We start from the raw sequence: 18,392 nt of genomic DNA on the forward strand, positions 1-18,392 counted from the left end.
GTCCCCTCCCAGGGCCAGTGCTGGCTTGGGGACACTTCGTTCCTGGTCAGGGGTCAGCCCGTCCACCCTGTCCCCACTGGCACAGACAGCCAGACTGGGGACAGGTGGATACAGGCTGGGGCCAACCCCATTCATCTCTCCTCCACGGGACACTGAGGTGGGACGGAGCCCAGCCCTGCACCCTGTCCTGGACCCCCTACACTGGGGCAGGATTTCCAGTAGATGCCACCGTGCATCCATTTCCCACCCACCCCAAACACTATCCCCTCCTCCTCTGAGGGCTCTCCTCTTCTCCACTCTACTTTTTTCCCCTACTTGTATCTGCTCAGTGGGTTATGGGGGGATCTTGTTAAAAAGTTCAGCCCAGTTGTACAGCGCAGTTTGTTCATCTCCATACCCTTGGATCTGTTTAAAGCCCTGGCTCCCTGAATACCTCTGTTGGTCTTGAACTCTCAAAATGGGGCTCAGATGGATGCAAACTGTCACCAATGCCCCTGTCCTACCCTACACAGTGCTGCCCCCCACCCTGGGGCAGCAGTGACTCAGCCCCAGTGCTGGGTGGGTTGTCGCTGTTGGATTTTTCCAGCCAAGCCCTCTTCCCCCTCCCTTCAATACCAGGCGAGTTTCTGGACTGAGCACAGAGCTGGAACGGACGGAGCTGCCAAGCCCCAGCATCACAAGCTGGCCCCAAGCCTGGACACATCCCCAAACTTTCCTAAATGTCGCTCTGCAATGAAACAACTGCTTGCTTGAGCAGCAGGAGTGAAGGCAACAGTGCTGCAGCAGCTCTTTCTCAGGGGCTGTGAGGGACCCTCTATGTCCTCAAAACCCCCATGCTACCAGACTCATCCCCACACCACCCCTATGAGCTGCAGCTGCTTGGGACACACGTCCCCTTCCCTGTCCCCCCAAGGAATCAAAGCATCCTACCTGCCACCCTGTGGGCCACCAGCCCCTCCAGATTCAAAGGCTCTTCTCCCGATCTCGACAGGTCTTCATAGCTCTCCAGACCCTTGTGGGGCAGCTGGCTTTGTGCTGGCGCAGTGGGGGACGGCGGGGAGGAGACGAGAAGCTGCTGAGACCCTGCAGGGCTGTACGAGGCGCTGAGCGGGAGGATGCTCGCTGGTGCACTGCTATAGCTCCGAGGCTCTGGCACTGGCTGGTAGCTATAGGGAGTATAGGTTTCCCGGTACTCATGTACGGTGTAGTCTGGCTCTGCAGTACTTCGAGCCGCAGGAACCAGTGGACCAGGAGAGTAGGCTTTAGCCAAGGGATCAGTGCCCACAGAGGTACCGAAGGACCTGGGCTGGACTACTTGTGGGGCTGGCTGAGCATAATGACCACTGAGTGGCTGTGCCGACAGCGAGGAGAGCATGGCAGCCGGCTTGTCCTGGCGGGCGGCTGAGGAGGGGACACTCTGCGACTTATGGACGGAGGGTGCAAGGTCCAGCATGAGGACATCAAGTGCTTCAATGGACTGCTCGATCTCCCGGCGCGATGGAGCCCGAGGGAACTCGGGCATGCTGTGGCTATGTGGGGGCATGGGCTGCAGCGGGCTGGGCTGGGGGCTGCAGCTGGACAGGCTGGGGCTGTGGCTTTCCAAACCTCCATCATGCAGCTGGGATGGTGGTCGGCTGCCACCCTGCTGCTGCCAGGAATTAAGGCCCCGCTGCACGGCCTCCCGGCTGCTGGTGCTGCGAGCCGGAGCCTGCGGTAACGCCGGGTTCGCTTCGTACTTGGCCGTCCCCACGGCTGGGAAGGACTGTGAGCGGTGGGCACTCGGTAGGTCATAACCGTACAGGTATGGCTGTGGCACCGGAGGCTGGAGCCAGGCCGGTGAAGCTGAAGCTGGCTGCCGCTGTGGGTATCCAGCCAGGTGCTCCTGCGTGGATGCTGAGGGCCGTAAGTGAGCCAGCGGGTCACGGAGGTGGTGGCCCATCAGGGTATTCTGGTTGCTGTAGGGGTACGCACCATTGGAGAGAGGCTCAGCCTCATAAAGCCCTTCCTTCAGCATCTTCTCAGCCCCGTTGTAGCTAGCTGGGCCATTGGGCAACGAGGAGAGGCTGCCCACCCGTGGCGCCTCATGGAAGCCAGCCTCGCTGGCAGTGGTGGTGCCGTCCAAGGACGAGAGCGTGCCCAGGCTGCCCACACTGTGCCCATCCTGGTTGGGCAGTTCATCATCCAAGATGTCCGTCTCCCGCTCAGCCAGCAGCGGTGTGCCAGCACCATTGACGTGCACCTGGGCCGGCACCACGTGGCGGCCTGGCCCGGAGGGCAAGCGGGCAGGTGCAGGGCCTGGTGCGTGGTTGTGCATGGGCGCCGTGCTCTCCAAGCCAAAGCCAACAAGGAGACGGTCCAGCTCCCGCTTCTCCTCGGGGCTCAGTACCGTGTGGCCACTGGGTGCCCCGGGAGCCCCCGGCTCATCCGTCCGGTCGGTCTTGGTGGAGGCGGTGGAGTTGCCTGAGTCGCTGCTCACCGACAGTGTGTGTTCCACGTGGTTGGGGGCTGCCGAGAGGGGGAGGCGGGCGGCGTTGACAGCGCCGATGCTGCCGTGCAGGGAGTCTTTCTTCTTCACTTTAGCGTAGAGGCTCCCGTCCAGGGGCCCTTGAGTGTGCCCAACCTCTGCAAGGGGAGAAACGAACACGAGACCCCAAATCAATGGCTGGCTCTCTGCATGTAGCTAATGGGTCCCATTAGCCGGTGGTTTCGATCTCTTCCGTGCCGCCGGAGTGCTTAACTACCAGCATGGCCGTCTCCTCCGCACCTGGTGCGGTCCCGTGGGCGCCGCCACACACAGACGCTGGTGCCAGGCCCCCTCCCCGCGCCCCCATGGCTCCGTGCTGTCCTTCCCTGCCCCACAAGCACTGCATGCTCCGCCGACGTCCAGCAAACAGCCCCCCGGCTCCGTGCAAAGTCTGTGGCTGTTCTCCTCCCGGCCCCACCGGTGGGGAGGGCTGGGGCTGCTGATACCATTGGATGTCGCTTAACTGCTGCACCCAAAGGGACGTACTGGGACACTGGAGAGCAAACAGGGACTGTGGGGGCAATGCATGCACACACACACTGCAGGAGGCCAGGTGAGGAGGAGATGCACGCAGTCAGACATGGGATACAAATGGACCCAAGACCCTCCCGCCCCCTCCCACCTGCTCCTTCCTCCCACTCTTCTCACAGACCACGCATGGATCCAGCCCAGCCACCCATCCTTGACATTTTCTTTCCTGGCTACAGCAAGGCTCCCACCCTTTCAAGTTCTTTCCCTTCCCTCTTTCAGGGCGGGTGGATCTGCTCCAGGCCTTCTCCAGCATCTGGACACTGCCCCAAAGCTCCCACACAAGCAGCATTTCTCCCCAACCCCAAGCACGCAGCAGCTTCTCCCTGGGGAGGCACAAGACATCACACAACTCGAAACCATACTATGGCAGTGTCACCAGTGGTCTCATGCCCTGCCCCAAGCCCCCCAGATCCCACCACTTCACAATGGGTCAGCTAGCCCCTTAGGGACACAGCGAGACCCTGGTCACTGCTGTGGCACTGAGGACAGCCCCTTTCACCATGCCTGTCCCCCGCAGCAGCACGCATAGCACCGGCTGGGCTGCAGACTCTTGTTTTTCCAGCTCCCCGACAAGGTTTCCTGGAAGGGGCTGCGAGCAGCATTAAACACTTTCTTTTGGAGGAAAAAATGACTCTTCGCTGGCCGGGGGCCAAGCGGCTGAGTCAGGAGCGGAAGACAGCCCTAATGTGATAGTGTGAAATCAGAGCACTCCTATCTGCGAGCAAAACACTTCCGAAAGCCAGTCCTGAGCTGGGGCACAGGGCCGCATCAGCCAATCCCCGTCTGCCCATGGGGACGCACTCACCCCATGCCACGACCCCTCCCCACCATACACAACGCCCAGCACACAACCTACCGAGCCAGCCTGCTTCAACCCCAGGAAAAGCCCCCTCTCAGCATCAGTTTTCCACTTGCAGATCTCAGTTGCCAACCCAGGAAGGCAGCTGAGCCCCAAATATCCTCCCAGTCTCAAAGGTGGGGTGATGCAGCAGGGACAGTAGGGTCCTCTCTGGGCACACAGTGAGGATGAGGATTTTTGTGCTCCTCCACGCAGCCACGAACTGGCAGCATTTGACTCACAGCAGGGAAAGGGGGAAAGAGGGAGGGAATCCCTTCCAGGGGAGGAAGAAAGGAAAAAGTGGCGTGGCCAGTGGCAGCGTCAATGCCAGAGAGGCTGAGACATCGCCCAGCCCTTGTCTGATGGCAGTGACGGGTGCTAGCCAGTCCCAAGAAATAGGGCAAGAGCCAAAGGGGGCTGGGATAAATAGGGCAAGGGAATAGAGAGGAAAAGGGAATAAATAAATATAAATGGAAGCACGTGGTTCCAAGGGAAAAAAAATAGATGGGAAAGGCTTTAATTAGTCTGTAGGCTGGGAACCACCCCACTGCTGGGCGAAACATCTCGAAAGCAGGGCCTTCAAGGGGCACGTCTCACCATGAGTGCCTGTCCCACCTGCCTTGCACCCTACAGCCTGATGAGAACACAGCAGTTTGTTGACATCCCAAGAGTGGCTCTGGAGAGGCAAGAGAGGAAGGCCATGCACCCTGCCCCACACCTGACTGCACACCCTGTCCTCAACCCCACGGCTCCCCTGGGCTTTGATGACAAGAGGTGAAAATCTGCTGCTCGCTGCCTCCTCTCCATACCACTCCTGGACCATGCTGCGGTGAGAAGTTAACTCCCACAAAAAACAAGAGAGGAGGGTACAGGCTGCCTCAGCCAACACTGCCATACCCAAAGCGGCAGGAATCCAAGTCCCCGTTTGCAAGTGGCCACAGCTCCCAACAAGGTCAGCCTTCATCCTGAAGGTCAGCACAGCTCCAGCCCAGAGGGCTGTTATCTGCCCACGCTCAGCTCCTGCTGTAGCACAGGGCTGGCTGGGGGAGAGTCTGGGGTCCTTCTCCTGCAGCCCCCCTCGCTCAGACTGGCAGAAAACCCAGCCCACAGCAAGTAACATCAGGAGAGCAGCTCAGCCCAATGGGTGGTAAAGAACACACGTCCCAGATCCAAGAACCCTATCTCATGTCTGTGCCCCACACAGCACCACGCTCCCACATAAATCCTGCACTCGTGCTGAGGACAAGGCTGGGCTACTGTCACATCTCCCCCAACCCAGTCCCCAGCAGCATCCCATCTGCTGCCACCGCCCCACCAGGTAGGACAACTCGGGATGAAGTAAAACAGGGAAGAGCTCACCTCTCCCCAGCTCTGATCTATTTCATGTGCCGATACAATGGCAAGGAGTAACCCCAGCCCCTGAACGAGGGGTCACTATGGCCATGAATTTCATCCCCCGCACCCCAAGCCCTCTCCTCTCCCAGCCCATCCAGCTCGAAGAAAAGCAAACGCGGGACTTACCAAACGGCACAGAGAAGAAAAAATCCTGAATGAAGAGAAGGAGTGGGCAGCAAAATCCCTTTCCTTCGCTCCTTCCAGGAGACCTGGCGAGGTGGCAGCTCGAGCGGCGCCTGCAGCCGGCTCCGTGCGACCGTCCAGGACAGGAGCTGATGGCCGGCGCTGGCTTTGGGCTGGCGTCTGTCCCTTTGGCTTTGCTTTCCCTCTCCCGGAGCTATTCCCCACCGTAACGCTGTGTCCCCGGGGCCAATTTAGGGGCACCCCGAGCGCAGTAGGGGGGGGATCGTGGGACTCAGACCTGGCGCAGCAGCAGGGAGCGAGGGCAGGATGGAGGAGGGAAGGATAGAAGAGGCTGGAGGCGAGGAGGTGCCGGTTCCCTCCCCTCTGCCCAGACCACACAGAGGCAGTGGGGAGGCGTTCGGGGGCTGCCAGAGCCCCAGCCCTGTTTAACCCAGCGAGGGGCGAGCCGCCATGGAGGGAGGGCAGGGAGGACAGCCGGACAGACAGCTCCTGGTTATGAATATTAAGTACTTCCTCCAGAGGCAGCCAGAGCAGCGCCACGTTAACCATTTCCTCGGCGTTCCAGACAGATGGACAGATTCCCCCCCCCAAAAAAGAGCTGGACAAACAGCCTGCTCCCTTCACACAGCAGCAAGGAGACCCCCAGCCCAGGGACCCTCCAGCTCAAAAGCCCACCCCCCATCCCTGCCCGGCTCTGGCGTCATGTCACACCTGTCCCCAGAAAGCTGTGACACATTCCGTATGGGAGGAGGGGGGTGGCCTTTTTGGGCTACACGTGATGCTTTAAGGAGGCAGACCCAAAGCTCTGGCTGGAGATGCGAGTTTCTCCTTCTTAAACAAGTGCCCAGATCAAAAAGGCACAGAAACCCTTCCAATGGCCCCCTCGGCCAAACCTGACCTCCCCTCGCACTTCCCACACCTCCACGAATGACAGTCATTTCCACCCAACTCAGAGCCCTGTTTCCTCAAACACTGGTGTGCACCATGCATCCTTGCACAACTTTTTTGCTTGCTTTTCCACCTTTCCATTTTTCACTCCACGTTCCACAGCTCTGGACGCACCAAGGACCCCCCTGACATACTCCAACAGTTTAAGGACCATTTAAAGAGGACAGAGAAGGGGCTGAGCTCCTACTGCCCACCGAGCACCCTGCCTGCATCCTGCTGTGACCCCCCCGCTCCAGCTCGACCATCCAGCCAACCCATGGATGCTTTGCCATTATCCCATGGGGAATAACCAGAAGAAAAGAGGAGAAGCTCCCCCTGGATCCAGCCCCAGCTCTCCGTGCCCTCCAACACCCACCCGCTGAGCCCTTACCTCGCTGCGGCCGGAGTGCGGAGCAGCAGAGATGGGCGGGATGGGGAGGGGGAAGCAGATTCCTTCGGCTTTAGTCAGCTGGCGAAAGCGAGAGCAGAGCCAGCGGCTCCCTCCCTGCCGAGCCCGGCCAGGGGACAGAGCCAGGCGCAGGGGGGAGAGCCTCAATGCTCTGCCGATGGCTTTAACAGCCCCAGCCTGCCCCATCTGCCTTCCCTGCCTTCACACAGCCCAGCTCGCCTGCTGCTCCGTGTGCCCCAGCTGTCCAAGTGGGCCCAAGGCAGCAGCCCAGCAAGACGCCACCCCCTCATGCAGACAAACCCACAGCCCTGACCCTATGGCAGGGACAAACCTGGGGCACCGACCCAATCCAGGGACTCTGTGACCAAGGGAAAGTGCAGGACTGATGCCCAAGCTGCTCCCTGCATGGGTTGGGGAGACAGGAGGGCACCAGCATCACCCCAGGTGGTTTTGTATCCAGGGCTGAAGCAGGTTGCTGGTACCCCCCATAAGCATGTCCACTCACATCCCACTGTGCCATCCTAGCCATGGGCATGGTGGGAGCAAAGCACAGGCACATGAGCACAGTTGAGCCAGCAGCATTACTCAGGTGGGGATTTAGCAAGCCCCCTGCAGATGCTGGGCTTTGCCTGGCCTCAGCTGTCCCCATTCCAGCAGCAGAGACAGGGCTTGTATAGAGGGAGGCAGGGATGGATATCAGGTTCAGCAGTTATGGGACCTGCTGGGTCAGGGACATGCATGGCACTTCGGCACAATTTCACGCTGCCCCAGCATGGCAGAACCCTCGGCCCCCTTGCTTTGTACTACCACAGCCACACATCCAGGTCCTAGGGATAATCCCTACCATTTCTGTGCCAGCCCCAGCACTCTGCTCTCCGCCGATAACAATCTCAGCCAAACCAAACCAAACCAGATAATAATCACTCCCCATCCACAATGCCAGTGTGTAGTACCTCTCTGCAGCAGCTCTCCAGCAAGCTGCAAGACCCACAGTGCTCCAGCTGCTCCCTGGAACCAACCTGGCCCCACCAGGAAGGACAAAACATCCTTCATCCACCATGAACAAGGGAGACCTGAATCCCAGTAACAGCCATCCCCTCCCTTAGCTTTTTCAGCTGCTGTAAGTATGGGGTGGGAACTCATTACAGAACCAGAACAACCACAAAGCTTCGAGGAGGAGGCAGAAGGGCAGGTGGAGCCACAAGCCACTACGTGGGGACAAACGACATGCATTGGGATGGGAATGGGGGGGGTTCCAGTGTACCCTGCTCTCACTAATAACCATGGGGCAGCCCAGGCCAGGCGAGGACATGGATAAAGCCAACAGAGCGGGTTGTGGAGCAGCCCAGCTGGGCCACAAAGCCAAACATGAACATCTGCTCGGTCAACCAGGGATCTTGCTGCACCTCAGTTTTCCCCACATCCACGAGGATAAGCAGACAGGCGGCAAGCACCAGGACAGCACCACCCGCAGTGGATCCTCTGCTATCCACCATGGGGTCACCCCGCAGCCAAGAAGCTTCTTTGCACCCAGCACGGACCCCAGACAGAGCCAAAGCAAGAGGGGGAACCCACCAGTTTGTGGCCGATCCTGACCTCCAGGCTGCTGCCTCCTCCAGGAGCCTTCGCTGGGCGTCAGGGAGTGGCAGTGGCAAAGCAGCAGCGCAGCAGTTGATCCCACCCCGGTGCTGGTCCCGTGTCCCCCCTCCCTGCGCCAACCTCCCCCCCCCCCCCGCCCCTCCACCGCCGTTTGCTTGCGCCTGGTGTGCCAGAAACGTTGGTGTGCAATTCTCTGACCAAATAAGGCGAGAACAACCATAAACAAGGACCCCCTTGCGCTGCCACCTCAGACACCGGCAGCCCCAGCCCTACAGCCGCCATGGCAGCCTGCTGCAGCCAGACATAGCAAAGCAGGGAATTGGGCTGTAGAGGAGGGATCCCGGCCTTGCTCCCCATAAAAGCAATGTCATCGTTCCCCAAGGCATGGTGACATCTCATAGCCCTACCAGCTGCCCGCGGTCCTGACCTTTCTCCAGGTGCTTCCCTGGCAGCGCTGGCTCAGCCCAGCTCCCCTCGGTGCTGTCTTCACGCTGGATGTTGAAGTTCTCGTAGGAGTCCCAGCGGATGAGCGGGTCGGATGTGTTGTAGTCCACTGAGACGCTGGGACCGTTCTCCAGGTGCTCCATGCCTGGGAGGACAAAGGACAGTCGGTCAGGGTGAACACAGAGCTGGCACATGAGGGATGGGGCCAAGAGATGGCACAGGGGATGGAAAAAGGGGAGGTAAGGTAGGAGGGTCATGGGTGAGTTGCCTTGGGACAGAGAGATGGATGGTCCAGTTGTATGAGAGGAGGTTCAGGATGGGTATCAGGAAGAATTTCTTATCAGAAAGAGTGGCTGAGCATTGGAACAGGCTGCCCAGGGAGGTGGTGAAGCACTGTCCCTGGAGGCGTTCAACAAAAGGGCAGACGTGGTACTGAGTGACACTGTTAGCAGGCAACAGTGGTGGTAGGTGAACAATTTAACTGGCTGATCTTACAGATCTTTTCCAACCTTAAAGATTTTATGGTTCTACAGGCAGGGATTGCCCTAGGGCTGTACTTTTTGGGGTGTGGATCCTCCTCGGGGGTTGAGCTGGCCTTACCTTGGATCTTCTCAGGGCCATAGGAGAACACAAACTCCACCTTTCCATATTCGGGGAAGCGTTCATCTGGCAGGGAGAGAGCAAAGCAAAGGGATATCACCATCTGTCCTTCCAGCAGCACATAGACAAGCACAACACACCTGCCCAAAGCACAGGGCACCTGCGCCACAGTATCACAGAATGGCTTAGCTTGGGGGGGACCTGAAAATCATCCACTTCCAACCCCCAAGCCATAGGCTGGCAGCCAGCCACTAGACCAGATTGTCCAGGGCCCCATCTAACCTGGCCTTGGACAACTCTCCAAGGATGGGGCATCCAAAACTTGTCCAGGCAACCTGTTCCAGTACAACACCACCCAGCCAGCTCAAGTGTTATCCTTGGGCAACAACACCCAGATTTGGGATGGTGCTGTCACCCGTCCCCACACCCATCATCGCATAGAGCAGGATGGCCCTGGTTCAGCTCCACCATGGCCAGGAATGGGGTAAGATCTGCCCAACACCAAACCCTTCCCTAGATCAGCAGGAAAGTCCAGTCTCTTGCAGCCTGGCATTTGGCATGGTCATTCTTGTCTGTGGGGGCTGCATACCCCAACAGTTCCCAGACAGTGAGAACAGCACTAGAGCCACAAGAGGAGTGGAAAACTGGGAGAAAGGAGAGAGAGAGGCTGCATCAGGCAGTGCAGTTACCTCTGAATGCCTCATCCAGGTCCTCCTTGCCAAACACAATGTCCAAGTCATGCACAGCACAAGTGTGGAACTGCACACGGAAAATGACATCACGGGTTGGGCTTCGGAACTTCTTGTGGTAGCACTTGAGCTGTGGGGATAGCAAGGATTCAATGAGCCCCCAGGCTGCCAGCATGCCCCTAAGGCACAAGGACCACTGTCTCCCAGCTCCCCTTGTGGATGGGATGAACTCCTTACCAAGATATCGCCTTTGAGCAGCAGCCCTGGCTCGATGGTGATGCAGATGCCTGTCTGGCTGTCCCCTTGCACGTTGCTGTGGAGAAGAACAGCGTGAGGACGTGAGCCCCCACTGGCCCCTTCCACCCAACCCCCCCAGTCAGGAGCCCAAAGCACAGGGCTCCCTTTGCCTCAGTTTTCCTTCCTGCAGCCCCACTGTGCACCACGGAGCTTCCCATAAGAAGTGGCGTCTGCACTCAGTGTTAGGGGACAAGCACAAGGGATGCGGGAAGAAGGGAGTTGGATTTCACAGGCAAGATAAACCTGGAGTTTATTATCGGCGTCCCATAAACAGTCTATTAAAAGCTGAAAGGCGAGGCTGGGGTGGCAGTAAATCTCAGCTAACGGGGATAGACGGATGGCGGAGATGGGAGTTCCTGGTTCAGGGGGTGGGATGGGAATACCCCAAAGGCAATGGGCTCTGTTCCCCTTAAAGGGGCCCAGCTGCAGGCTGGGTGTGGGGCCAGGAGCTGGGGGATCCGCATGGGATGCGGTCCCAGCAGAGCATCCAGGCAGCTGGAGAAATTAGCTACTTTGACTGCTCCCAGGGGCCCTGGGGCTGAGAATGGGGACACAAACCCAGCTTCATCTGGTAGCATCAGCAAAATGGTATTGGGATAAATTGCACAGAGGTTAAAAAGCGGAGAACTGTTCTGGGGCAGGAGGAGAAGGAGACTATTCTGCTGGCTCTGGGGAAGATGCTCCTCACAGCCGCCTTCCTGCAATCTGCTCTGTACCCAAGTGCCCCCCAGTGGGGTGCTGGCAGGGCATCAGCCCTGTAAGAATCCCATAGGGAGGGAGAACCATTAGTAAGGAAGTGTCTCACGTCATGCTGCAGCACAGAGATGGGTTTTACCCGGATGGGAGCAGCCCTGGCAGGAGGAGCATGTCTCTGGCTGGAGGCAGGAGAACCGCCTCTGCCCCCAAGGGAGGACGAGGTGTCCCCAGCCCCAGGCTCTGCACAGCTCCAGGCTCCCTCTGCTGATGCTCAGAGTCACTACAGCCCTCCAGCAGAATGGGCCAGGCCAGTACGGTCCAGTACGGCCAGTTCCTCCCTCAAAGGAAGTAGGGAGCCCCCCTTTTTGGTGGCTAAAAGGACTGAGCACTGGGATCACTGGGGATTTGGCTCTGAAATATCTCCACCCTCCCCCCCCCCTTAAAGCTGCAAGCCCTCCCCCGAGCTGGGCAGGAGGGTGAGCACCCTGCCAATGTGCAGAGATAGTTACTAGATCCCCGATGTGTAGACAGGCTGCATGGCCTGGTAGATCTTCAGGAAGGGCCGACAACCTGGAAGACATCAATGGGGGAGAGAAGGCGCGTTGTTAGCCGGCAGGGTGGAGGGGCAGGGATTAATCACGGGGTAGAAATCCAAACAGGGACGAAGCCAAAGCAAACAGCCACTCCCACCCCAGCCAGCCCGCACTGGTGAGGCCTCCAGCAGTGGGCAACATCTGGGATGGGCAGAAAGTGATGCTCCTGACTGCACGGGGCTGGGAGCAGTGTGGGAGCTCCCAGAGCCCAGGTGGGTCCTGCAGGACACATGTGGAGTTGAGATGGAGCCTGATGGGCTCTGAGCATGGCATCTCCTCCAGGTGCCCCAGCAGGCACTGGCAACCCAGTACTGCCCCCCCTGCCCAAAACCCAGTCTGGTGCATTCTCCAAAACACCATCAGAAAAGCCTTATTGCTGATCAGTACCCAGCCCTAAGCTAGAGCAGCTTCAGAGCGCATCCCTGCAGGGTAGCACCCTACTAAAGAAAAGGGAACAATTCTAGAGGGGAAAAGAGTAGAAAGCATTCAGATTTCCCAGAGTATTGTGCAAAGTAATGCCCTTGAAGAACAAGGAGCAAAGGCTCAGGGGCACCTACCACCCTTCGATTCAAAGTTGGGGATGCCGTGCATGATGACGTGGTGCAGGAAGAGGGGCTTGTTGTTCATCTTGATGCTGCCAGAGAGGAGCCCGCTGAAATAGTGGATGTACCTAAAAGGGAGGAGAGATGGCTCAGGGACAGGTCCCACAACCCCAGCCATGGGACAAACCCAAGGCCATGTGCCAGAACCCACCTCTTCTGGGAGGGCTGTCCCACCGGCACCACCTTGTCCTCATAGAAGCGCTTCATGGCAAACCTGTCCAGAGCCTGGTCAGCACTGCAGGAACAAGGGGGTAAAGAAGGGAAGGAAAGCATTGGTACCAGTAAACTGCAGTGCTGAGCAGTGGGTAGGGAAGCTTTGTGACTGTGCTACCGCTCTCACCTGGCTGAGATATTGCTGTAGTGCATGTAGGCAGCCACAACTACCCCCAGGCGGCCACGATTCCCCTGCGGGCAACAGAAAGGATATCACAGGGGTGACAGTGCCCATCAGCATCACACATCCCTAAATCTTACAACACACACCCCAATCTGCACACCAAGCCACAAAACACCAGGTTTCCTATGCCTCTCAGCTTGCTCAATCCCTGCAGCTCCCCCTCAGGGTCCAACCCACCTTGTTGTGCAGCACCACCACGTTGTGAGCCGCCGCGTTCAGCCACGTGTCCATCGCTTTGCAAATGCTGCAGATCTTCTCCAGTGCTGGTGTGTGCAGGTCGGGCCACCCAAAATCCAGCACCTGGGCAAGGAATGGGGGGTAGGGGGACAATCAAAGGTCAAAACCACATCACTTCTACCTCTGTAGTCCACTGTTGATGCCTCTCCCAAGCTCTCCACCAGCTCTCCTGCTGCCAAGACCCTGCCCTGAGCTTGGGAGTGTTGGGTCCACATTTCCCAGCTCCCCAATGCCCATCTCAGCTGCTCAGGGGACCCCGGATTCCCAGAGATGGAGATGATTCTCCAGGGGAAACAAGGGAGCACTCCAAGAGATTCAACCTTGGGCTGGTGGGGAAAGTCCTGGTGCTCTTTTCCAAGCTTTCTTTTCCCTGCCCTTTCCACTGCCCCTCCAGTGAGGCAGGAGGGTGGCTGTTGCTGCCCTGGGAGTTTGGGCAGGGGAGCTGTTCCTGCTGCCTTGCCCCAGCCTCAAAGCCCTCTGCTCACCTTGGGGTGAAGTTTGCTGATATCATGTCTCCGTTCTGACAGGTTGAAAAGCTTCAGGGAAGAGGAAAGAAAAAGTGAGGAGGTATCTTCTTCCCCAGTGCCAGCCCAACCTCTTTTTCACCCTCAAGCCTCCCCAAATATCCATTTCCCCAAACACATTAACTCCAGTAATGTCCTGCCACAGGGCACTGCCATGGCCAACAATTCCCATGGGGTCCAAAAGGGGCTGGAAAGCTCCAAGAAAGGAGAAACCATCTGTGTCAGTGCAAAGATCCTCACTCTCCAGCTAAGCACATCAGGGTGAAGACTGACTGGAGGTAAAGACGTGGCACCCTCCCGCTCCAGCATCCCAGCCCCATCCCCAGGCTGTCAGGTCCTCTCACCACGTAGTTGTCCCCATGCTTGGACTTCAGCATGTGGGCCACCTCACGGAGGTTGCTGCGGAAGCTCTGCTCCTCAGCTGTGCTGGGGTAGGAGACGGCAATGATGCGCTCCGTGATGTACACCAGGTCCAGCTCACAGCTGCTCTCCATGGCTGCTGTCGCACTCATGCTCCTGAGCAAGGAAGGAAACTGACATCAGGACAAAGCACTGACGAGAGGACACGGTGACCCTGCTCACCACCACGGTCATCTGGGCAAAGCGACGTGGGCTGAGATGCCTCGGGATGCAGGGATAGGGCTACCCTAAGGCTTTCCCCTGCTCCCTGGTCTCACAGTCCCCCCACCACCACAGGTCCCCATCCCTGCGGTACAGGCGTTAGGCTCTACCTGGATGTTTTGCGGTGTGCCTGCCCACCTCTGGGGGACCTCGTGGTGTCCTAAAGAGAGGAAAACAAGTTACTGCCATGATTCTGAGCCCATCAGTGGCCACAGGTCACCAAGTGCAGTGACACTTGGAGCACCCATGCCTGACACAACATCACCAAATCACATCTAATGAGCATCCTGGTGGCACCATGTTCCCACATGGACACAAGCAGCCCCCCAGCACACACAGACCTGGGGACAACACAATGGCAGCCCAATAACACCTGACCACAGGACAGGGCAGGTCTGCGGCCCACAGGAGGCTCACAGGGCCAGGCAGTGCCGTTTGCTTTGGCCGAGCCTAAAGCTGGGAGGAAATGTTTGAGCTCTCCAAGCAGGAAACTTCTATTTATGCATGTTCTCCAGCCTCAAAAATTTCATCTACAGTCGGTTTGTTGGGTGACTTTGTGACCTCAGCCAAAAAACAAAGCAAGGTTTCCAAAAAAAACCACTAAGGGAAAATACACTCACACCTCATTAGTTTTAGGATCTCGTACTAATGAGGAGGAGTCCTTTAAAGACTCATCTAATGCGGGTGGTGCATTCCGACTCCTAGGAAGGATCCAAACCTCAACAACCAGTAGAGCAACCATGGGGCTGCAGGAGGTGCCACCAACCCCAGAGGCTGGAGGAGATGCTGCAGAGACTCTCCATCCCCCCGGAGTGAGGGCCTCAGATCCCCATCCAAACCTGTCTCCCACCCTATGTCACCTCAGCACATCCCCACTCTCTTGGCAGCATCCAAAAGCCATAGGTCCTTCCTGCCTCCAGCCGCTGGCACGGTGACCTCAGCCACAGGGAAGGACGCAGAAACACTGAGAAATTCCCCAAAAGAAACAAAGCAACAAAGGGGGTTCCTGACTCCTCACTGGATATTTCCAGCCCTGGTGTGTGCGGAGGCGGGTGAGCAGAGGGAAGCTGTCTGCGTTGACTTTGGCAGGGCGTTTGTCTACACTGTCTTAGCAATTTCATGTCCACAGATTAAAAAGCGGATCCCTAGCTCTATGGACAGGAAAGCCGGCTTTGCAGCAAAAGCCTCCACTCCAAGGCCTCCGCTGGGCTCTACCACTGCCTCTGCCCATCACCTTAGGCATCAGCTTGGCCCTAGAACGGGGATCCAGCAGCACTGGGGGGTCATTGGATAAGGAGCAGACTTTTGGTTGTGGGATAGACATAAGTAAATCCCAGTAAGGTCTCAAGGTAAAGAGCAATCTCTGCCAGCACATGGCACTTACCAGGGTGTCCACCTGCCTGGTGACGCTCTGCCCTGGGGATGGCTGTGGAAGGGGTGAGAGTGAGAGAAAAAGGAGAGAAAGAGAAGGAGAGAGGTGTTGAGAGGCACATGCACACATGCAGAGTGATGGCTGGGGTCAAAGTTCCCCCCAGCTATTTCTGGCCCTTCCTAGGAAATGCTCCATGATGCCGCTTCCTTCCTTTCCTCCACGTGTCCGTTCTTCCTAAAAGCCAGGAATCCCTCGAAACCCAAGTGCAGCAGCACAGCAATGAAGAGCCCCACTGGGGGCCACTGCCCTCCTGTATCACCCTCGCATCCCCCATGGCACCACCCCGTTCCCATCACATCCTCACCCCATCATCTGCAGCAGGAAGGTCATTTCCAAGAAAAGCAGCCCCCAGCTTCAGCTGTGCCCCAAAACCAATGGGGTAAACAACAGCACAGCCCCACCTCCAGGAACTGCTCCCCAGGATAAACACAGAGCCACAGCGGAATGGCCAGGGTCCTGAGAAGGGGGTGCTCAGGGAGGAATGACTTCACTAGGATGTCACTGGCAACCTCTGGAGAGCTCTGAGAAGGGACTGTGGACTGGAAGAGGGTGTTCTGACCCCAAGTATAGGGGCAGGGGACAGTCACTGCCTGAGGACAGCCAGTCAGGTGGCACAGGGGAATCTCAGCCCTGAGACCAGGAGACAAAGGGGAGCTGTGCCCTCCTGCTACGATTGCTCCAAGCAAGGGGGCACTGCCATTTCCAGCACAAGCGACAGGGCAAAGCCCTTTCAATTTCCTCCCAAAGCCGCAGTAACGGTCCCAGCTCAAAGCCAACACATTTTTGCCAGCGATAAGTGCCTGCAGCAGCACAGGCAGAAATTAAACCCAGGGTAGATAACCACAGTGGGGCTCACGTGCTGCCCTCATGAGCTGGCAGGAGCTGCGCCGAGCACCCGCTGTGCCACAAGGTGCCCAGCTGGGGTGACAGAGCACAGCACCCAGCACCATGCCCATGTCCTGTAGGAAGGGCTCCTGTCACCCCAGCAGCTCTCCAGACTCACGTGTATCTGGCTGCTCACTAAATATCCCCAGGAGGGACAAAAAGAATGGGGTGACAATAGCTGGGGATGCTCACACTTGGCCTTAAGAGCCTGCAGCCAAAGGCACATCTGCTACAGCTATCTCCGGGCGCACAAGAAACCACCTCGCTCCAAGCCAGGAGGAGGGACACCAGAGCCTGGGATGGTCACGTCCCACTGCTGTCCCTCTGAAAACCCAAAGGGAGACAGCTTGGCACAGAGGCATCACTTACCAGCTCATAGTTGACAGCAGGGGAGCACGGGGTGGCAGCCTGCAAGGGAGCAGAGAGAGGCACCCATTAGTCCCTGCAGCACCAGGTACAGAAAGCGTGTAACATCCCCCTGTGCTCAGAGCACAGAGCTGAGCATACTGCAGCCCCAGACGGGCAATACCAGCCCCAGGTGGACAACCCCAGATGATCATTCCCAGCCCCAGGTGGGCAGCAAAAGGCTGATGCCAGGAGCACCTGGCACAAAACCCAGCCTGGCCTTCTCTGAGTACTTCTGCAGACGCCAGCTGAACAGCTCGGCTATTGTTACCTTAATTACCAACGGCAATTACTGGCAATTAACCTTGGGTTTTGCGTGCACCCCAGCAGCAGCATGCTGCAATGAGAGAGGCAGTGCTGGATTGGTGGTGGTGCTCATGAGGGCACAGGAACAGCACTGCAGGCTGGTGGGGGCCTGGGGATGGCAGTGGTTGTGGGAGAATGCAATTTGAGGCACCTCATCCCCTCCATCCCAAAGAGCATCCCCAGTTTGGGACTCCTTACGAGTCACCCCATGCCAAGCACTGACACGCCCAGCAATGTACCACCACCGTGGTATGGGGATCCCCTCACACCCTGCCCATCATCTCCCTCGCAGTGGACCACAAAATGGGGCTTTTGCCCCCAAACACCGCACTCCCAACAGCCGTATCCCACCCCATCCCAAAAGCGGAGAGCCTCCTGCCAGCAGAGCGTTCCCATCCCGCCTCTGTGTTTTGTTCAGGGGTTCCTCCTCCTCTTCCCGCTCCCTCCCTCCCTCCCCCTGCACATTATTATTATGATTTTATTCTAATGCAGAAACGCTTCCATAAAAGGCCCCTTTCCCTGCCCCGCAGCGCTGGCCCTACGCCAGCCTCCCTGGAATGTTCTCCGGCAGCAAAGCGGCCACGGACGGGGCCGGCACGGGGCCGCGCTGCACCCCACGTCCCCCAGGGGATGCTCACATAGGATCCCCCCACAGCCCAGCCCCCCCCAGCTCCCGAGGCTGGGGGCAGGGGTAGTCCCCCGACTGTGGGACACTGAGAGCAGGTAGGACACTGCCCAACCAGCTTCTGACTTCTGCACCTAAAGTTTTTCAGCTGCAGAATGGACAAAAGTGGGGTGGTTGAGGTGGGACCTCCCTGCTCTAATTCTCTGATGTCTAATATAGGGTTAGCCCATCCTTGGGACACTGAGCTCCTGATGTAGGCACACAGGAGCACCCCAGGAAGATGGAGAGAGACCACGCAGGTGACAGGGCCACCACCATCTCCTACGTCCCCCATGAAAAGGTGGGGGGTCCCACACACCCCCTGGACAGTTCTGCCCGACCGCAGCAGACACAGCCGCCTTTCTTCTCCCCGTGCCGGTGTTTGCATTCCTGCCGCACAGCTCGCGCCGCCACGACCCCTCCACCCGGCAGCCCTGCCCAGGAATGTGAGGAACGAGGCACAGTGGGGTGGCTGCCCAGCCCCCTGTGCCCCCCAAGTCGCAGCCCCCACCCCAGAGGTCCTCACAAGGACCCAGACATCTCCTCCAAAGTGAAGGCTGGGCAGCAAAATGCTACACAGCCCAAGTTTCCAACACAGCCCATGTGGACTCTCTAATGTCTCACATGGGATTG

The 18,392-nt window shown here is 58.1% G+C and overlaps 1 protein-coding gene across 18 annotated transcripts in view; it reads right to left on the reverse strand.

Annotated features, from left to right (window-relative positions):
* Positions 1–18,392, reverse strand: part of TNS1 (tensin 1) — a 52,536-nt gene that overhangs the window by 18,506 nt on the left and 15,638 nt on the right. For 14 of the 18 annotated variants that reach the window (XM_032445933.1, XM_032445934.1, XM_032445936.1 and 11 more), the window contains 15 exons: positions 16,754–16,792; positions 15,452–15,493; positions 14,178–14,227; positions 13,791–13,962; positions 13,408–13,458; positions 12,863–12,985; positions 12,629–12,693; positions 12,440–12,523; positions 12,244–12,356; positions 11,603–11,663; positions 10,338–10,413; positions 10,101–10,230; positions 9,412–9,477; positions 8,795–8,956; positions 931–2,622 (listed from right to left, as the gene is read on the reverse strand). In XM_032445933.1, the coding sequence (XP_032301824.1) occupies positions 931–2,622; positions 8,795–8,956; positions 9,412–9,477; positions 10,101–10,230; positions 10,338–10,413; positions 11,603–11,663; positions 12,244–12,356; positions 12,440–12,523; positions 12,629–12,693; positions 12,863–12,985; positions 13,408–13,458; positions 13,791–13,962; positions 14,178–14,227; positions 15,452–15,493; positions 16,754–16,792 (2,926 nt within the window). The remainder of the gene's footprint in view (positions 1–930; positions 2,623–8,794; positions 8,957–9,411; positions 9,478–10,100; positions 10,231–10,337; positions 10,414–11,602; positions 11,664–12,243; positions 12,357–12,439; positions 12,524–12,628; positions 12,694–12,862; positions 12,986–13,407; positions 13,459–13,790; positions 13,963–14,177; positions 14,228–15,451; positions 15,494–16,753; positions 16,793–18,392) is intronic. The other 4 variants (XM_032445935.1, XM_015869011.2, XM_015869004.2 and 1 more) reach the window with 2 other exon arrangements.

The sequence above is a fragment of the Coturnix japonica genome, chromosome 7 (genome assembly GCF_001577835.2).
Source record: "Coturnix japonica isolate 7356 chromosome 7, Coturnix japonica 2.1, whole genome shotgun sequence".
NCBI classification, from domain to species: Eukaryota; Metazoa; Chordata; class Aves; order Galliformes; family Phasianidae; genus Coturnix; species Coturnix japonica.